The sequence below is a fragment of the Monopterus albus genome, unplaced genomic scaffold (assembly GCF_001952655.1).
Source record: "Monopterus albus unplaced genomic scaffold, M_albus_1.0 scaffold98.1, whole genome shotgun sequence".
In the NCBI taxonomy this organism is placed as follows: Eukaryota; Metazoa; Chordata; class Actinopteri; order Synbranchiformes; family Synbranchidae; genus Monopterus; species Monopterus albus.
In genome coordinates this window covers 3,254,099-3,270,685 of record NW_018127978.1, presented here as the reverse complement: position 1 = coordinate 3,270,685, position 16,587 = coordinate 3,254,099, and the positions used below count along the sequence as shown (strand labels likewise).

Below are 16,587 nucleotides of genomic sequence, written 5' to 3'. Positions count from 1 at the left end.
GTTGAGCCTGCCTTAGTCTAGCCTAGCTGCTGACACTGTCAGGGCCCAGCCCTGATAGCTGCAAACGCCACCGCCCGGCACTTCTCCGCTGCGGGCAAGCGAGCACCAAGGGGGACAAGCTGCCTGGGGGAGCGCTGGCTTGGCATGTGAACATGTTATGAAACCCAGATCGCAGCCTGGACACACGGTGGCGGCGGCGCGGCACTGGAGCCTGGCAGTGAGGAATGGCTCTCAGCCATGATAAAAGGGAATGCACTTACCCATGATGTTTCTTCTTAGACTGCTAAAGAAAAAAGAGGGAGCCAATCACAGGTCACAGTGGCATTTATGCCATCGCAGCAGACCTGTTTTGGGGACAGCCAAGTGCAGGGCACAGGGTGAGAAAGAATCTGTTCAGGACTGCGCAAGCATGAGGGGTGGACCCAATAGCGACAGCTCTTAGAGGGCGAAGCCTATATGAAATAGAACTGTGTAATACCACATACCGTACTACCGTGAAACTGTGTTTCTGAGACTGTTATCACACCGTGAAAATATCATACAGTTGCAACACTACTTCTGACCCACAGGAATGTGATACAGTGAATTATAAGTGATAAAATCTATCTTAACTTAGCCTCAAGCAAAAATAACGAGCTACTGACATACTCTCAAATGTTATGAGACAATATGAAACACTTGCCGCTGCTGGAGTATTAACAGCAAAGCACCGATATATGACAGGGAAGGCTAGGCTTCGCTCACTGTTGAATTGAGTGTTGACAGTCTGCTTCTGAGTTAACTACTATTGTTAGATTAAGGCTACATTTTGGATTATCTGAGATAATAAAGAGATAAAACATACTGTTTAGCGTTATGAGATGGCATAGGACCTGCAGCAGACTTGTAGAGTCGTGTGGCGTTGTTGGAATGTAACATTAACAGTTAGGTTTGGCTGCTGCTAATACAGCAAGGCAGTCTCTCGGTTCTCTGGTAGGTCACTAGATTACATTTTGGATCATGTGAAAAAATAAAAAGATACATTATACACAGTAGTGGAAATGCTAGATTTGGCTCACTAATGCTACAGTATTAGTAGTTCAACTGCATGCAAACAGCCTGCTGCTAATAATCCAGACTGTAAATACATCTGCACATTTTACTTATATGTCTTTTATACAATATTGCTATGTAATCGTTGAATGAGGCTCAAACATAAACTGCTACATCCCTTCAGTTCTCACTCCTGCATCTCATCCTGAAACAGCAAGTTCACCAATCTTTGTAGGGAAGCAGCGGTGAGGTGAGTGGGTGGCAACTTTTGTTGAGGAAGAACTGTTAAACTATACAGTACATTGTTTATAGCTGAGTATTTTTATATGCAAATATAAATATTAAAATGTCTGTGGAGTGGAACTTTAACAAACAGCTCCGAAAATATACATAAAATATTAGCTGACTGACTAACCAAACTCTTGGAAACTTGCAGGGAGCAAAACTATTATTCCCACCATTGCAGTCTAGAATTAACATGTGTGTGCACATCTAGGACCTCGTGAATTTTGATATCATTGGTTTGATGTTAAGAGATATTGCTGCTGACTTGCTGCTCGTTTCACTCCAGACAACCATATAACTTTTAATGGGAGAATGAAATAGCCTACATGATACAAGTCTGAAGGAGAGGGAGCGCAGCTCTGGCTGGGTGCCATTTAGACATCAGGAGGCAGAGCTCGGTTCCAGCGGGCTCTGGCCAATTTAGCCCATGCTCACACCAAAACTGTGCAATTAATGAAAGTTTGCGAAATAATGTGACCAAATGAACATGTTTACTTATTTTCTTTTACTTATTTATTTGATGTCATTGCTATTTCGCTATTTGCAGCGGTAACACTGCTGTGAGATTAATATGGGATTATCTTATTTATCTTATTTTACATCTCCATTGTCAGCTATTTGTGCCAGAAAAATGAAACAGCACTGAAACTAGAGCAACATCATTATCCCACTCACAATTGATTTGTGGGATTTGTGGAACAAAAAGGTTTTCAGGAGAGATGGAGATCAGAGGACTTGTGCACTTGGGCACTGGCTGCGGTGCTGTGTGTATACCTTTGTAGTCTTGTCCTGTGGTGCTGATGTGCATCCGCTTCTGACACTCTCCACAGCTCATCAGGAAACGAGTCACCGCCTCTCTGGGTAGGAAGGCATACGTCTCTGCAATCTGAGAGAGAGAGATGCCAACCATGAGGGGGGGGTCTACCTGTCCTCTCATTTTGTAAGAACAGTGATGTCGAAATTCCCTATAATGTGGGATCTGAAATGTGCAGACAAAGCTGCACACTTTATTTGAGCATTTATTATCATGGCTGCAAAAAGCAATTCTTTTCATTATACATTAATTCAATTTATTGGTTAAACAGCCCATGACATGCTTTTCCTTGTTTTTCGACTTCTCTACAATGTTAAAACAGTGAATTATCATCTTAGATGGCACCTAAAGCTCAAAAAATGAGGTGTACGTATGTTCTAGTTCATCTATGTAGAAGCAACTCCATTTATACATGTTTCGCAAACTCTCACTTGTGACACTTTCTATCAAAGTAAAGTATTACATGATAGTCTAAGGATGTTCTTGAATGGTCATAATCTCCAGGCAGTTGCGTGTTCATGTGAGCTTGCCTGACATCCACGGTGCCGTTGTAAAAGCTGAATTTTTTAATTGCGTGACTTTGTGGATCTATTTTTCCTCCTGCTGCTGCACTTTAACCAGAGGATGTGGAGAAAAATACAGGGCCTGAGGTTACTGCATGTTGGGAATGTTCCTGTACAAGGACTCACTGTTTTACCTGAGTGTGTCTAACCTACAAGCAGCTGGTCAGCAAATCCCCCTGCGGGGCTGAATGATCAGCTCATCAACGCTGGATTCCCCCGGAGCACAGTAGCTGTTTGTTTTGACTATGTGAGGCCAGTTCGTCTGCCACATGTGATGTGTTGCTAGTTAAAGAGCGGATTATTATCAGTGCTACACTACCTGTTGGAATTAATTTCACAACTTTGGGACTGTATGTGGTCATGTGGGGGAAGACTCAGAGACCACCTGTTGGATTTACTGACCTTGGAGCTATGTGAAAGGGAACGATGTTTCCACTGCTTGGTGGGACTTAACGGTAAGTTAAAAAAAAAAAGTTACATGTTTGTTAATGAGCTCTTTCTGTAACATTAGAGAGAAGGCTGGAGAAATTACTATGTCTGCATTATGCCAGTTAAAATATGGGGTTTCTCAATTACCCTCTTTGCTTAGAGTCTTACACATCTCTTTTCATTGGTACATATACTGTTGTTTACCTATCTATGGAGGAGAAATTCATATTAACTAATGTTATGGTTTGTTGTGCTGTTCACTCTCATATTGTGACTCGAACATGTCAAGTAGGATTTAAGTTATTGTCATTGTAAAAAACCTGGCTTATTTGTCACTGTTTATTATTTATGTGTTGTCCTGGCTTCCTGACCGGTCTTGTGTCTTAAAGTGTTCCCCCATCAAAATGGGTTTCCCCTGGGTTTTATGTAGCGCACCCCTCGGTGGTTGTAGTTAGGATAATATTAGGATTCATCTTGATTGGGGAAACAGATTTCTACACAGCACTGCCAACAGGAGTTGTATGCGTTCATGAACTATCCTCTCGTTTTTAGGAAAAGGCTCTCGAATTTTATCATTCTGAAATAATTACAGAATATTTGGAGTTATGAGGGGTGCTAAAATAATCTAGAGCTATCCAAGATTAAATATTAAATGGCTGAAAATGAGCTAAATGAGTATACCATGGGCACTTTAAACTATAAAAATATTAAAATAATGAATAGGGTGTACATTAAATAGCTTGTATACACAGGTGATTAAAATGACATTCAGTTGAGAGCAGAGTTAGTAAAAAGAAATCAAACAGTATGATTGTGAATTACACTACTCATATGTCAAATACACACATCACAAAGTAGAACATCACTTCTCTGTTTTAATTGCATGATGACAATTTATTTGGGAAATTGCAAGGCTCTTTTTCTTTTCTTTTCCTGACTTTCACAGCCATGAAGACCAGGGGTCAGCACACGAGTTTTCAGCTGAGAAAAGAGAATGAGTCACTTGTCTAAACATGTGATCTGTGCTGTCAAAGTACTGTAAAAAAAAAAAAAAACACCAACAAGGACTGTTTACAGCTGATTGCTGGTCAGTAAACATTTTCTGTTATAAAACTCCTTAATGACTTGAGTCGGTTACCTGCTTCAAGCAGCCTGTCTAACAATGAGAACGATTTCTCTCTGTGCTGCTGAGAATACGAATTCTATAAATGTGAGTTTGAATGTGGATATGCACACATGTAAATCAAACATTTATTATGAAAGAGAAGCACAAAGACACAGAAGACAGAAAAGGGGGGTTGAGTATAGCCAGCATGTGTGGATGGGGGTTGTGTGTGACAGTGAGTGTGAGCAAGTGTGAGTGTGTGTGTGTGTAGGAAGGTGACAGTACAGTAGTACAGTAAAGGCAAAATACCTTCACGGCCGTTGGTGGCAGTGAGACCTGAAGATATACGGCATTGTAAACTAGAACCTTTTTTTTATCTACAGTACACTGTATACACTATAGGCAGAAAGACACAGAGGACTATATGACAAACCACAACATATCTGTAAGATAAAGAAGAAGGAAGGAAATGTAAGTTTAAAAAAAGGAGCACAGAGATAACAGCTAAAAAAAAAATCTCACAGCTCATGGGTAGTAATGCTCAAAGGTTCTTCCCTGTACTAAGAGCTAAATCTGTGGAAGCTGCACTTTACATATTTCTCCAAAAGAGGGCAGCAGAGCAGAGCAGCCCTGCACAACATCTACTAAACAACATGATCAGATACTTGCCACCAGCAGGTAAAAACTGAATGGATGTGTCTGTCAGTTAATTTCTGATCTGAAACTGAAACCAGACCAGTGTGACAAAGACTGTTTGCTGGAGACAGTAAAAGAGGAATGAAGCCCAAAAGAAGAGGAAGAGAGAAAAAAGAGACAAAGAAAGACTACAGTGTGTAGTGTGGTGTGTGTGTGAGTGTGTGTGTGAGAGAGAGAGAGAGAGAGAGAGAAAGAGAGAGTCAGGCAACAGACAACACAAGTTATGAAAGATAATACACTCTGTGGGGTTGCCTGAGACAGAGAAGGTACATGGGCAACAAGAAGCAGATGGGGGAAGTATATCTCACACAAGTCATTGTGAGAGTAGCCTTCTTGATATTCTAACCACATAGGAAATGTAAAAATAACAGCACACTTACAGCTTTGTAGGTCTTCTTCTGACCAGCATGTTTTGGTGCTTTGCTGGGGTCCGTGCTGATCTCCACATGCATGGCATAGATGATGTTGAAGAAATCCTCCACCACTGCCACACGCTTCAGGGACGTGTCCACCCCTGATACACTGTCCACACACTGGAAACAAAGCCAGAGACTCAGTGAATTTGTGGCCCGTTTTGTTTGCATTTGTTTTGCATTTTACCAAACATTTGCAGCACAGACAAACAAGACACATGCAGTCAAATCAGGAACGTTGCAATAACATGGTATGCGGCTCGCTTAGCTGCACCCTACACCTGTACAGCTAAATATGAGGAGGGTCGGTGGGATATGAGGTGGCATCCATCCCCAGTTTCTATCTTTATTCATTGCTTTAGTAATAATAATACATTTGATTAAGCACAGGACACACTGTATTTACATACACTACACAAGAAAAAAAATTACATTCTGAAGAAGCTTGTCTAAAAATACGTCCTATAAAATCTTTAAATAAAATAAACAAAAAAGCTAACAACAATAAAACTCATTAAAACAACAGAAATGAACAAACAGCACAAGTGTTCCATAAACTCAAGTGGAATCTCTTCATCATGATTCACAGAGCTTCACTTTCTGCTGTAAAATCTATGAGCCTGCCTGAGGATTCCTGACTCACTGCCACAAGCAGCACATGACATCAAGGACTTTCATTTCAAATAAGTGCCCTGTTACAGACTCCTGTCCATCTGACTACAACTGAAAGCACGACTACGGATTTCTGTTTGACTCATCTGCAGAAATAATTGTACACCAACCCAAGTTCAAATAGTTGCCAGTGAACTTTTATTTAACAAAACTTTCCCCAGATGCATTTAAATAAGACCTTTAAAGGAAAGATAGTATGTATTAATTTAGTGTCTTGGAAGGTTATAAGGCAAATCACATTAAAGCTGGAGAATTACAGATACGTATTTATACCACATTATTCTGCTGCATCACGTGCTTATCATTAGTCTTTATGATAACAGGAATGTGATGCTGCAGTTTTCGGTTTCTTAACCCTTTCTTACAGACTGAAGACTGCAACATTTCTGGCATCAGTGGGAACATCGGCTCTGCCATATAGAACAAATCTACACAGACTTTTTTCTAGTGAAAAAGAAAGATCCCCCCCATACAAAGACGAGAGTCTGTCACAGGCGACACTGATGAGGGATTTTGAAAGTTATTTTGAATTCACTTCTGAGTGTTTATCACAGCTTGAATACCGCTCATGAGCCACAGTGGGAGGAGGCTTGTCTACACTTCAGAAATCATAGCAAAAGTTGTCAAAGCACCCTGAATTGTCCAGACATTATATTCTCACTTTCCATACTTTACAGGTACATTAATTTTCACTGTTGTCAAACATAAATGCAACATGTCTTAAAGAACCTTTACATAAATATCTTGTCTTACTTTGGTTGCTATCGAGTTCAGAAGTGTAAGGAAATGTTTCACTGTTATCACCATGCCAATTCTCTCTAATATTCAGTGGTGTAAAACAGATTTGGGATAGATAAATATCCGTAAAGGGATGGGCTGCACCTGCTGTATGTTAATCAAGCTTCCCACAGGACAGAGTACTCACTCTCTCTCTTGGTCACTCAGACACACACACACACACACACCCCACACAGACACAAACCGTTCTGGGAATACTAGGAAGTCTTGGGAACCTCCCTTTTTCCCCAGAAGGATGTGAGGGTGTGATGCGGACCTGTGGGGAGCAAAGGAGGGCTCAGCAGGGTTGGAAAGGTGAGTCTGAGTGGTTTTAGACAAAGAACCATGAAAGAGCGATGGAGACATAGAGGAGATAGAATGAAGGAAGAGCTACCTGCTCAGAGAACTTAACATGCTAACAGGTGGTGCAAAACATACGCACACACATGCACGGGTCCTCCCTAGCTGCAAACTTGCAGTGCATGGTGAAGTCTGTTAATGCCATGGTAACCAGAGAGCTGACCTTTGCATGCAAGTGTGTGTGTGTGTGTGTGTGTGTGTGTGTGTGTTTCTATTAGTGTGTTGTGGAGAGTACATTTGAGTATGTGCAGACACTGTATTTTCTGCAATATCTTGTGTGTGTGTGTGTGTGTGTGTGTGTGTGTGTGTGTGTGTGTGAGAGAGAGAGAAAAGGAAGGTTTCTAACTGTGTCACTAGTAAATAGTGTGAGGCTTGGGGGAAGTGCTGGCTAGTCAGTCACACACAGACCAGAGATCATGAGCACTCACAGGAAACAGAATTTGTAGTAGAAATAGAAGAAAAACCATCATGTATAGTCATCCTGTTTGATTTCTCTGTTTGAAAACAACATTATTTTGGTGTCGTTTTATGCAGACTAATAGAATATACAGGGTGTGTAGTGAAATTCTTCTTCTTCTTTCGGCTGTTCCTGTTAGGGGTCGCCACAACGAATCATCTGTTTCCACCTAACTCTATCATCGGCATCCTCTACTCTCACCCCAATTAACTTCATGTCCTCTTTTAGCACATCCATATATCTCCTCTTTGGCCTTCCTCTTGACCTCTTGACCTCTTGCCTGGCAGCTCCATCTCCAACATCCTTCTACCAATATAACCACTATCCCTCCTCTGCACATGTCCAACCCATCTCAATCTGGCCTCTCTGACCTTGTCCCCAAAACAGCCGACCTGAGCTGTCCTTCTGATGTGCTCATTCCTAATCCTGTCCATCCTGGTCCCTCCTAAACAGAACCTCAACATCCTCATCTCTGCTACCTCCATCTCTGCCTCTTGTCTTTTCCTCACTGCTACAGTCTCTAGCCCATACAGCATAGCTGGTCTCACTACTGTCTTGTACACCTTTCCTTTGATTCTCACTGCCACTCTTCTGTCACACAACACTCCTGACACCTTTCTCCACCCACTCCAACCTGCCTGCACTCGCCTCTTCAACTCTTTCCTACACTCCCCATCACGCTGGACTGTTGACCCCAAATACTTAAACTCCTGCACCTTCTTGACCTCAGCCCCCTGTAACCTCACTGTTCCACTTCCCTCCCTCTCGTTCATACACATGTATTCTGTCTTGTTAGTGAAATTATTAGATCATTATTGCCCAATTGCATACAATCGTGTTAAGCAGTTGATCCAAATATATGGTAATTCTGTAGGCCCTAGATTGTGGTCTAGCTTAGATTTCAGAAGACCAAATGGAAACTGATCAGATCACAACTTTTTTTTTCTTTTTTCTTGACAAACACTCCAAAGCCTGAACATATTCAGTTTATTTTCACACAAGACCAGGAAAACCTGCAAAAACACTGAAAGCTGAGAAGATGGTTAACTGACTTTGTATTGTTATTTATTTATTGCTATTTTGTGTAATCCAACAACTGAACACACTTGTGATATTGTTTCTACAACTGACATCAAATATTGTCTGGATAGATACAGTAGCACTGTTGTAGAAGTTCCCACAGATGTGTTGCACTGGTAGGTTGCTTTGCCTTCACTCTTGGTCTGACACATACAGTATGGACACTGCACTGCCGCTCCATCATTTGAAGCCTACTGTTATTTTATCTATCCAGACAATATTGACTTGGGCTCATTGGCTCATTATAATAAAAAGAATATTTTAAATTTAGGTATTAAGATGGATCCCGATTTAAGATTTGACAGCCAAATTGCAGCTGTCATTAAATCTAGTTTCTTTCAACTAAGACAGTTGGCTAAAGTAAAAGCATTTGTCTCTAGACAGCATTTCAAGATGCTTATTCATGCTTTTATCACTTCCCGTTTGGACTATTGTAACTCGTTGTATCTTGGGGTCGGTGAGTCTTCTATCACTCGCCTCCAGATGGTCCAAAATGCAGCAGCGCGTCTTTTAACAGGTACAAGGAAATATGAGCATATCTCTCCAGTTTTGGCCTCCTTACATTGGTTACCTGTCCATTTTCGGGTCCATTACAAAATTTTACTCTTTGTTTTTAAATCCCTTCATGGCTCTGCACCATCCTACTTATCTGATTTGCTTCATTGGCATACACCCACACGCTCTCTGAGGTCAGCAAATCAGTTTCTCTTGAGTGTCCCAAGAACAAAGCGTAAGCTTAGAGGCGATCGAGCCTTCGCAGTTGCTGGTCCTAAACTCTGGAATGATTTACCGCTGTCCATTAGACAAGCCTCTACCCTGTCTGTTTTTAAGTCTCTTTTAAAAACTGATTTATTTTCCCTGGCATTTTGATATTTTTGTGTTGATTTTAGTCTTTTTTTCTTTTATATTGATTATATTTTATATTGTTGTTTGTGGTTTATAAATTTATACTGTTTTATTGTCATGTACAGCACTTTGGTCCACTCTGGTTGTTTTTAGTGATTTATAAATAAAGTTGGTATGGTATGGTATTTTCTTCTACACAGACTCAAGGTGTTTTTTGACTCATTGTCCTGCTGTAGGATGAAGGAATTTGTTCTTGTACATAATCAACAAAAGTAGCGACCCTGTTTGCATTAGCTTTCATGGCTTCATTTAAGGTAATTGGAGTTGAACTGCTTATATGTCAATAAAAACCGGAAAAAGGACTGTTCTAAAACATTTGACCAGTGGTGTAAACTGACTTTTTTAATGTAGTCTGTCTGTTTTTAATTACACATAAGAGCAAATACCTCCACATAATCTTGTAACATGATGTCATTTTATCTCACTTATCATTTAAGTGACATTGTATAGGGGTGTACTCAGATTTATGGTATGCTGTATGCGTGTATGTGTCTTCTCATTATTCAAAAGCACTGTTCCCAGGGCCTTTATCAGATATAGAGCATCTAATGAAGAGTGCGTGAACTAAAGCCTTTTCACACACACATACACTTGCACTCTTGCACATCCACACATCCAGGACACTATCTCTTGACCCACTACCTCTCTGTCTCTTTCACTATCTCCACCCCCTGTCTCAGGATGAAGGTAATAAGCGTTGCTGTGGTAACCAGCTCCAGCTTATCGCAGAGGGGATTTTGCTAATATGCCCCCATCCACCTCCCCCCACCCATACCCAATGCCATTACAACTGCCAGGCAGAGAAGTGGGGGGTGTGACAAAGAAAGACAGTAGGGTGGTTACTGGCTGTTACTACTAATGGTAGGAGGATGAAGGAGAGCCAACAGAGGAGAAGTGGAAGAAAAAAGGACAGAGAGGAGAGGAGACAGGAGATAAACAAGTAGAGGATGACAAATTGATGAAGATGACAGATAGGGGGTGTGATGCAGGTGAAGCATCTCTTACCCTTCTGACATTAGTGCAGTGCGCACAAATTGTACGATACCATCACTGTGCTTAGCAAGTCACTGGGACAGTCAACTTAGACTGGCAGTACAGTGACATTATGTTCCTTGGAGGTTATGTGTTGATGAGTTCCTGCAAGTGGTTCAATTCTTTGTTTGGTCAGCTATGGGACACAGACTGAAAACATGTGCAGCGTGTAGCACCTCGTGCACCTCGCTTGAGCCTCACATTCTTCTGTTTCTATTACCTACTGCACCTGTTCAAGCTAGTTGGAGGTTTGTAAAAAATAAACATTATTTTGAGATTTGTTTGAGTGAGAAAAATAGAAAATGTAGAACAGTCTATTTAATATATTTTATAGTTTTATTTTTATTTTAAAATGTTACAAAAAATGTCTGTGTATGCTGTCAATTACAGTTCTTAGAAAGAAAGAAAATCAGATTCAGATCGCAATTGGCATGTCTCTAGCGATAGACGGTAAACAAAGGGACAGAGGGCTCACTGCTGCTTGAAAAGCAGTTCACAGAATTAACTGAATGCAACCAAGACCAATATGAGGATTTCACTGTTTATATTAGACTTTCATCTTGTCAGTTGGAAATTCAAGAACAAAGAGTCGGCTTTGCTTTCCATTTAAAACCATGTTACCATACATGCAAACATTTATTAGTGCCATGAGGTTTATATACTATATACAGAGTAAATCAGACCTGAACCCACAACCATGTCTCGCTTCTCTGAGTTTCAGCAGAGAAAAGGAACTAAAATTTGAACACAGACTAAATTTTGCATTGTCGCAGATAATGGCAAGGACTGTCCAGCAGTGTTTAGCTTGTTGTCATGGTAACACTCACCACTTAAACAAGGTAGACTAAAAAATAATACTGTCTGTGATGCGACTCATCCACTAGATATAAAGCTGCAGCCTTGCCAGACACAACAGTGTGCAAGAGGTTAATAATGTCAAATGTCACTTTCTAATCTACATACTTATGAATGTATAATAAGGTGCATCCTATTTTTGTAAGGACACGGTTCAGAGCATGAATTAGACTTCCTGTGTGACATTGTTACCACTGTGGTACAGGACATCCAGTGTTTTAGTTTCGTTTCTTTTTTCTGATGAGTGTTTACAGCATGCCAGGCCAGCAGTGCCCTTTCTCTCTTCCTAGCATGTCACAGGAGGGCCAAGCCACTGTACAGCACAGCTCCAGGACACGGGCACACGCACACACACACACACACACACCAAAACACACAAAGAACCAAGAGGAGAGATATGGGAAGAGAGGATATGTTTGTCCTCCACTGTCTGCATTCTCATTGACCCCAATACTGGGATCAAATGTGACAAAAAACCTGCACACACAAACTCACACATGCACATAATATAATTAAGCAATAAAACATCCATATGCAGGAATAAAGTGGGTACAAATATACAGAGATGCAACTGAACATACAGTATGTACACCGACAGAAACTATGACACACACCCAGAAGCTGGGTCTCCCCCACTTCTCCTTTTATGTGGTTGCAGGACACATCACAGGCCACGGACAGCAGCTTATGTGACAGCATGTGCATGCACGCACACACATTGAGTAGCCCACATATTATAGGTGTGTGTGTGTGTGTGTGTGTGTGTGTGTGTATTTTCAGGGGACACCTTAAGGCTCAGCAGACAGGACAGCACAGCATGCATCAGCAAAAACCACACACCCCCCCCCCCCCCACATCCTACTGGCTGAGCAGAAGGGTCAAAGTCCAAGAGAGGAGAGAGAGGTGTGAGGGCAGAGCTGCCTGTCTGCAGGACACATCTGAGTGAACACACAAGGCTGTATGTGCATCCCATGTGGCTGCAGCCTCTGTACATACACGTCGGTCCTGTGCTGCGGCCATGACAAAGAATTATCCACTAAAATGCTGAAAACTCTTAGCTGTTAAACCACTTTTAGGCTCTTTTTTTCCAACCAGAGACCCAGTGGGACATGTGGCTTCTCTCTAGGGGTCGGGCTCATTAAAACATATTGGTTCCCCAGATCACCAGCAACAGACCCATGACCGATTTTCAGGTCTCATGGTACAGTTTAAAGACACAACTAGGTATTTTAACCCACTCGTTTTCAGTTTTAAAAGTCAAGCCAGGTGGATTTATGCGTGAGTATCTATCAACAGTAACGGGAAAACCTCGTACTCAGATTCCTTTGAGGTAACTGGCAATAGTTTTAGAACTATATTATTTTCTTTCCTCGATGCAAATTAAACCATAAGTCTTGCAGTACCAAAACCAACACTGAAGTGATCCTGTTACAAGCCTCCAAAGCCTGATAAGTCAGTGATACACATGGTTGTACTTGGCGACATGTTCCTTCAACACCATGAACACACACACTGCAGTTTATTTTGACTCAGTCTCACACACTCCATCCTGCCATCCCCAATACACACTATAGCATCAACCTGCTTCTGAAAACAGTCCACAAAATGCACCATTTGCTGTTAGACTGATATAAAATTACAATGACCAGCTGATTTAGCAAATTACTTAACTTATTTGTAATTAAGCTACATACTTGTAACTTATTTTTAAAATATTTACATCTTTAGTAGCAACAAATGCATGGACTAACACCACCACTTGGTTTTGGTCATTTCGTGGGTTTTGCTGACAATTCATGCACACACACACACACACACACACACACACACACACACACAGAGTTTTCATTCCTCGTGGGGACTTTACATTGACTTACATTCATTTCCTGTACACTTATCCTAACACTTAACCATAACCACTACACACCTAACCCTGACACTAACCTTAAACCATGTTGCCCCCCTAAAATGCTGAGATTTGGCCAAGTCCCCACAATGTGAGTGTGTTAACAGGTATCAGCCCCCATAGTGTAAGTAATACAAAGACTTTAGATTACTTTTATTTTGAACATATAACAAAAAAACAAAAAGAAACTATGATAACGGTCTCTGCCGAATATAATATACAAGGCAATGACTGTATTATTCAAATGAGTAATTGTGATGCATATTATTCCTTTTTGACTATCAAATGATGTAACTAATCTTACGGACGCCTTTCCCCACACCAGGCATTCTTACAAATGTTGAGATTGGAGTAAAATCATTTACAGTATGTAGCTCAAAGTTTCAGGTGATTCAAATAGCCATTCTTCACAAAAGAGAAGGTTTATCTACAGCACATCTCTCCACTCCATTGCTTTTTGGTGGAACTTTGCAGATGGAAATCCATTATTTTATATATGTTGGCCTAGAGGTATTTTAAAGGTTTGTGAAAAACTTTACTGATAGTGCTGCCTATTGTTTTTTTTTATACTTAGAGTTTATTTCCACAGCATCAGCCTCACCTTTCTATCTGACCCTCCATCTGTCTCCTCTGACCCGCTGCACCCCTCTGCCTCCATCCACACATTATTAGCAGCTTCCCTCTCTCGTTCTCACTCTCATTTCCTCTGGTTTTGTGGGCTCTCTCCCTCTGTTCATCTTTCCATCCCAGTTTCATACCAGCCTGTTGCTAGGTTACACATTGGGTCCATTCAATGAAAACTAACTGCCCCTTCCACATCCCCTCTTCAGCCTCCTCCTCCTCCTCTTCATCCAACAGATCGGGACATGCACACACCTACGTTTATGAGGACAATCACTGGCATATTGCATTCAGCCCCTAACCCTTAACCATCACAACTAAATACGTAACTCCAGCCCTTACCCTTTCTGATTCTAATCTTAAAATCCAGGTAAAGCCGAAACAATTATTGTGTTGCCTCTAAGGTTTTTATTCAGCTAATTATTTTTGTTGAAGTTGTTGTTCTTAGCTATTTTTGGTGAAGAGCCAGGTTAATAACTACGTATGAAAAAAGAAATTATTACGCTAAATCTATTGATTAATTAGCACTGGATGGTGACGTCATTTCCAGTTTAACGATTTCCTGTTAGAAAAAACAAAATGGTGAACGTAAGGCTTTTGCATTAAACATGTGTATCCATTTCCATCTGCTAAGAAACATCATAGAAGCAATGCCGTAAGTTCCTATATGTGTCAGTTGACATAGTATAGTTAATGACTACGATTGTGTTAAAGATGGTTAGACGCGATGTTGATTAAGTTTATTTACAGTTGTGCATAAGATAGCTGATAATATGCATTTGAACAGGTGTGTTGAAGTGTATTACTATTTATAGCACAAGTATTGGTTAATTAAGCATAACTGACAATGTTTATTGTATTGTTTTATTTGCAGTTTTTACCATGCTGTCATGTGAAAAATGGACAGTGAATATTTTTACTACAACTGACTTTGGTTTAACTTGGTGTTTAGTCAGAGTTTCAGCACACTGTACAAGAACATTAAAATTAACATTCCGAGTTTGTCACACCACAGAAAAAATTATTAGCCACCCAGCCCAATTTGAATGGTTAAAAAAGTATATAAAATTAAGTTTCAAAAGCATGCAAAAATAAGCAGTTTTTATCTGCACTGAAACTCTGGGGGCATGTCGGGTGAAGACACTGAAACCATGCCCAGTTGAAGCTCTGTTCTGGCACCCAGGGAAGATGAATGTGCAGGAGGAAGTCATAGCTAGCTAGCAAACTTTAGGCAGGCCCTCATTGCCGCCACTCAGCCATTCAGCCAATTATGCCCAGCAGCCACTCACAGTACTGCAACAAAAATTCTCATGTGGCCAAAAGGCATTTTCTCCATGAACCACAATGATGAAAGAAACATCTTTAAAACTGTTGACAGAAGATCTCAAACTCAATTATCAAAGTCAATTATCAGTCTTTCCATTGTACATTTTTAAGCCATGGAAATTTTTTCACACCTCCTGGGTTGCAAGCGAGAGCAGACGTCTTTACTGCTCCTCTTGTTTGTTCTACAATTTTTCACATCTTCTCCATTTTCAAGTCTTTGAACAAATTCTACAACTATTAAAATGCCTCCAAGAGGGAAAAGAGCTAATAAATCAGAAGCGAATGAGGATGTTGAGGCAGAAGAGGATTATATTTCAGCGGCGCAAGTAACAGAGATGTTGAGTCAGCAGAAGCAGATGTACACCGCACTGTTGAGCCAACAACAAGACAACTTCAAAGGTTTTGTGCAACTACTTATGGAGACAAATAACAAGAGACTCGACGACATGACCAGAGAAATACAGGAGATAAAAACGAGTTTGCAGTTTACCCAGCGAGATGTGGATGTGATTAAAGCAGCCATGGGTGAACAGAAAATACAAACCAAGGAAACAAGGGATGATGTCTACAAAACTTGTGAGAGTCTAATAGCCATAATGGATAAAATGGAGCATTTGGAAGTACAGTCCAAGTGGAAAAAACCTGATCTTTGAGGGAATCAAGGAGTCAGCTGGAGAAAGCTGGACGGAAGCAGAATGTAAGGTGAAGGAAATATTAAAGAAGAAACTGCAAATTCATCAAGAAATTGAGATGGAGCGAGCTCACAGAGTCGGGAAACCTTCTGAGCGGGGGCCGAGGGCGGTGATGGTAAAGTTGATGAAAGAGAAAGATAAGGCACACATACTGCAACAAGCAAAGAAGCTTAAAGGACCTAATATTTATATAAATGAAGATTACACCGAGTCTGTGAGGAAGAGAAGAAGGGAGTTGATGCCGAAGTTAAGGGAGGCCAGGGCGAAGGGAGACATTGCGTTCCTGCGGTATGACCGACTAGTGACCCGACCTCGGAACCAGAATCCAGGACCTATGACCAGCACGCCGAGGACCAGTATGCCGAGACAAGGAGAGTATGAAGGGGTCGCTGGACCCTCAGCTGTATGAAGAAACACGCAGGTATATTGATATCTGCGAGGGCAGATGAGCATTGGAACTAACAATTAGCAGGAACCAACAACAAGCATGACCCACGTACGGAATGAGGCAAGTGATTTGCTACAGAGGTTAATAGTTTTTGAGGGACTGGATCTGGAACTGAACA

At 41.0% G+C, this 16,587-nt stretch overlaps 1 protein-coding gene across 1 annotated transcript in view; it reads right to left on the bottom strand.

The window, feature by feature from the left end:
- The window catches only part of LOC109965220 (nucleolar protein 4-like), a 204,323-nt gene that overhangs the window by 157,458 nt on the left and 30,278 nt on the right, over positions 1–16,587 (bottom strand). The window contains exons 2-3 of the mRNA XM_020609068.1: positions 5,305–5,457; positions 2,092–2,203 (exon numbers count right to left, since the gene is read on the bottom strand). Coding sequence (XP_020464724.1) covers positions 2,092–2,203; positions 5,305–5,457 — 265 coding nt within the window. The remainder of the gene's footprint in view (positions 1–2,091; positions 2,204–5,304; positions 5,458–16,587) is intronic.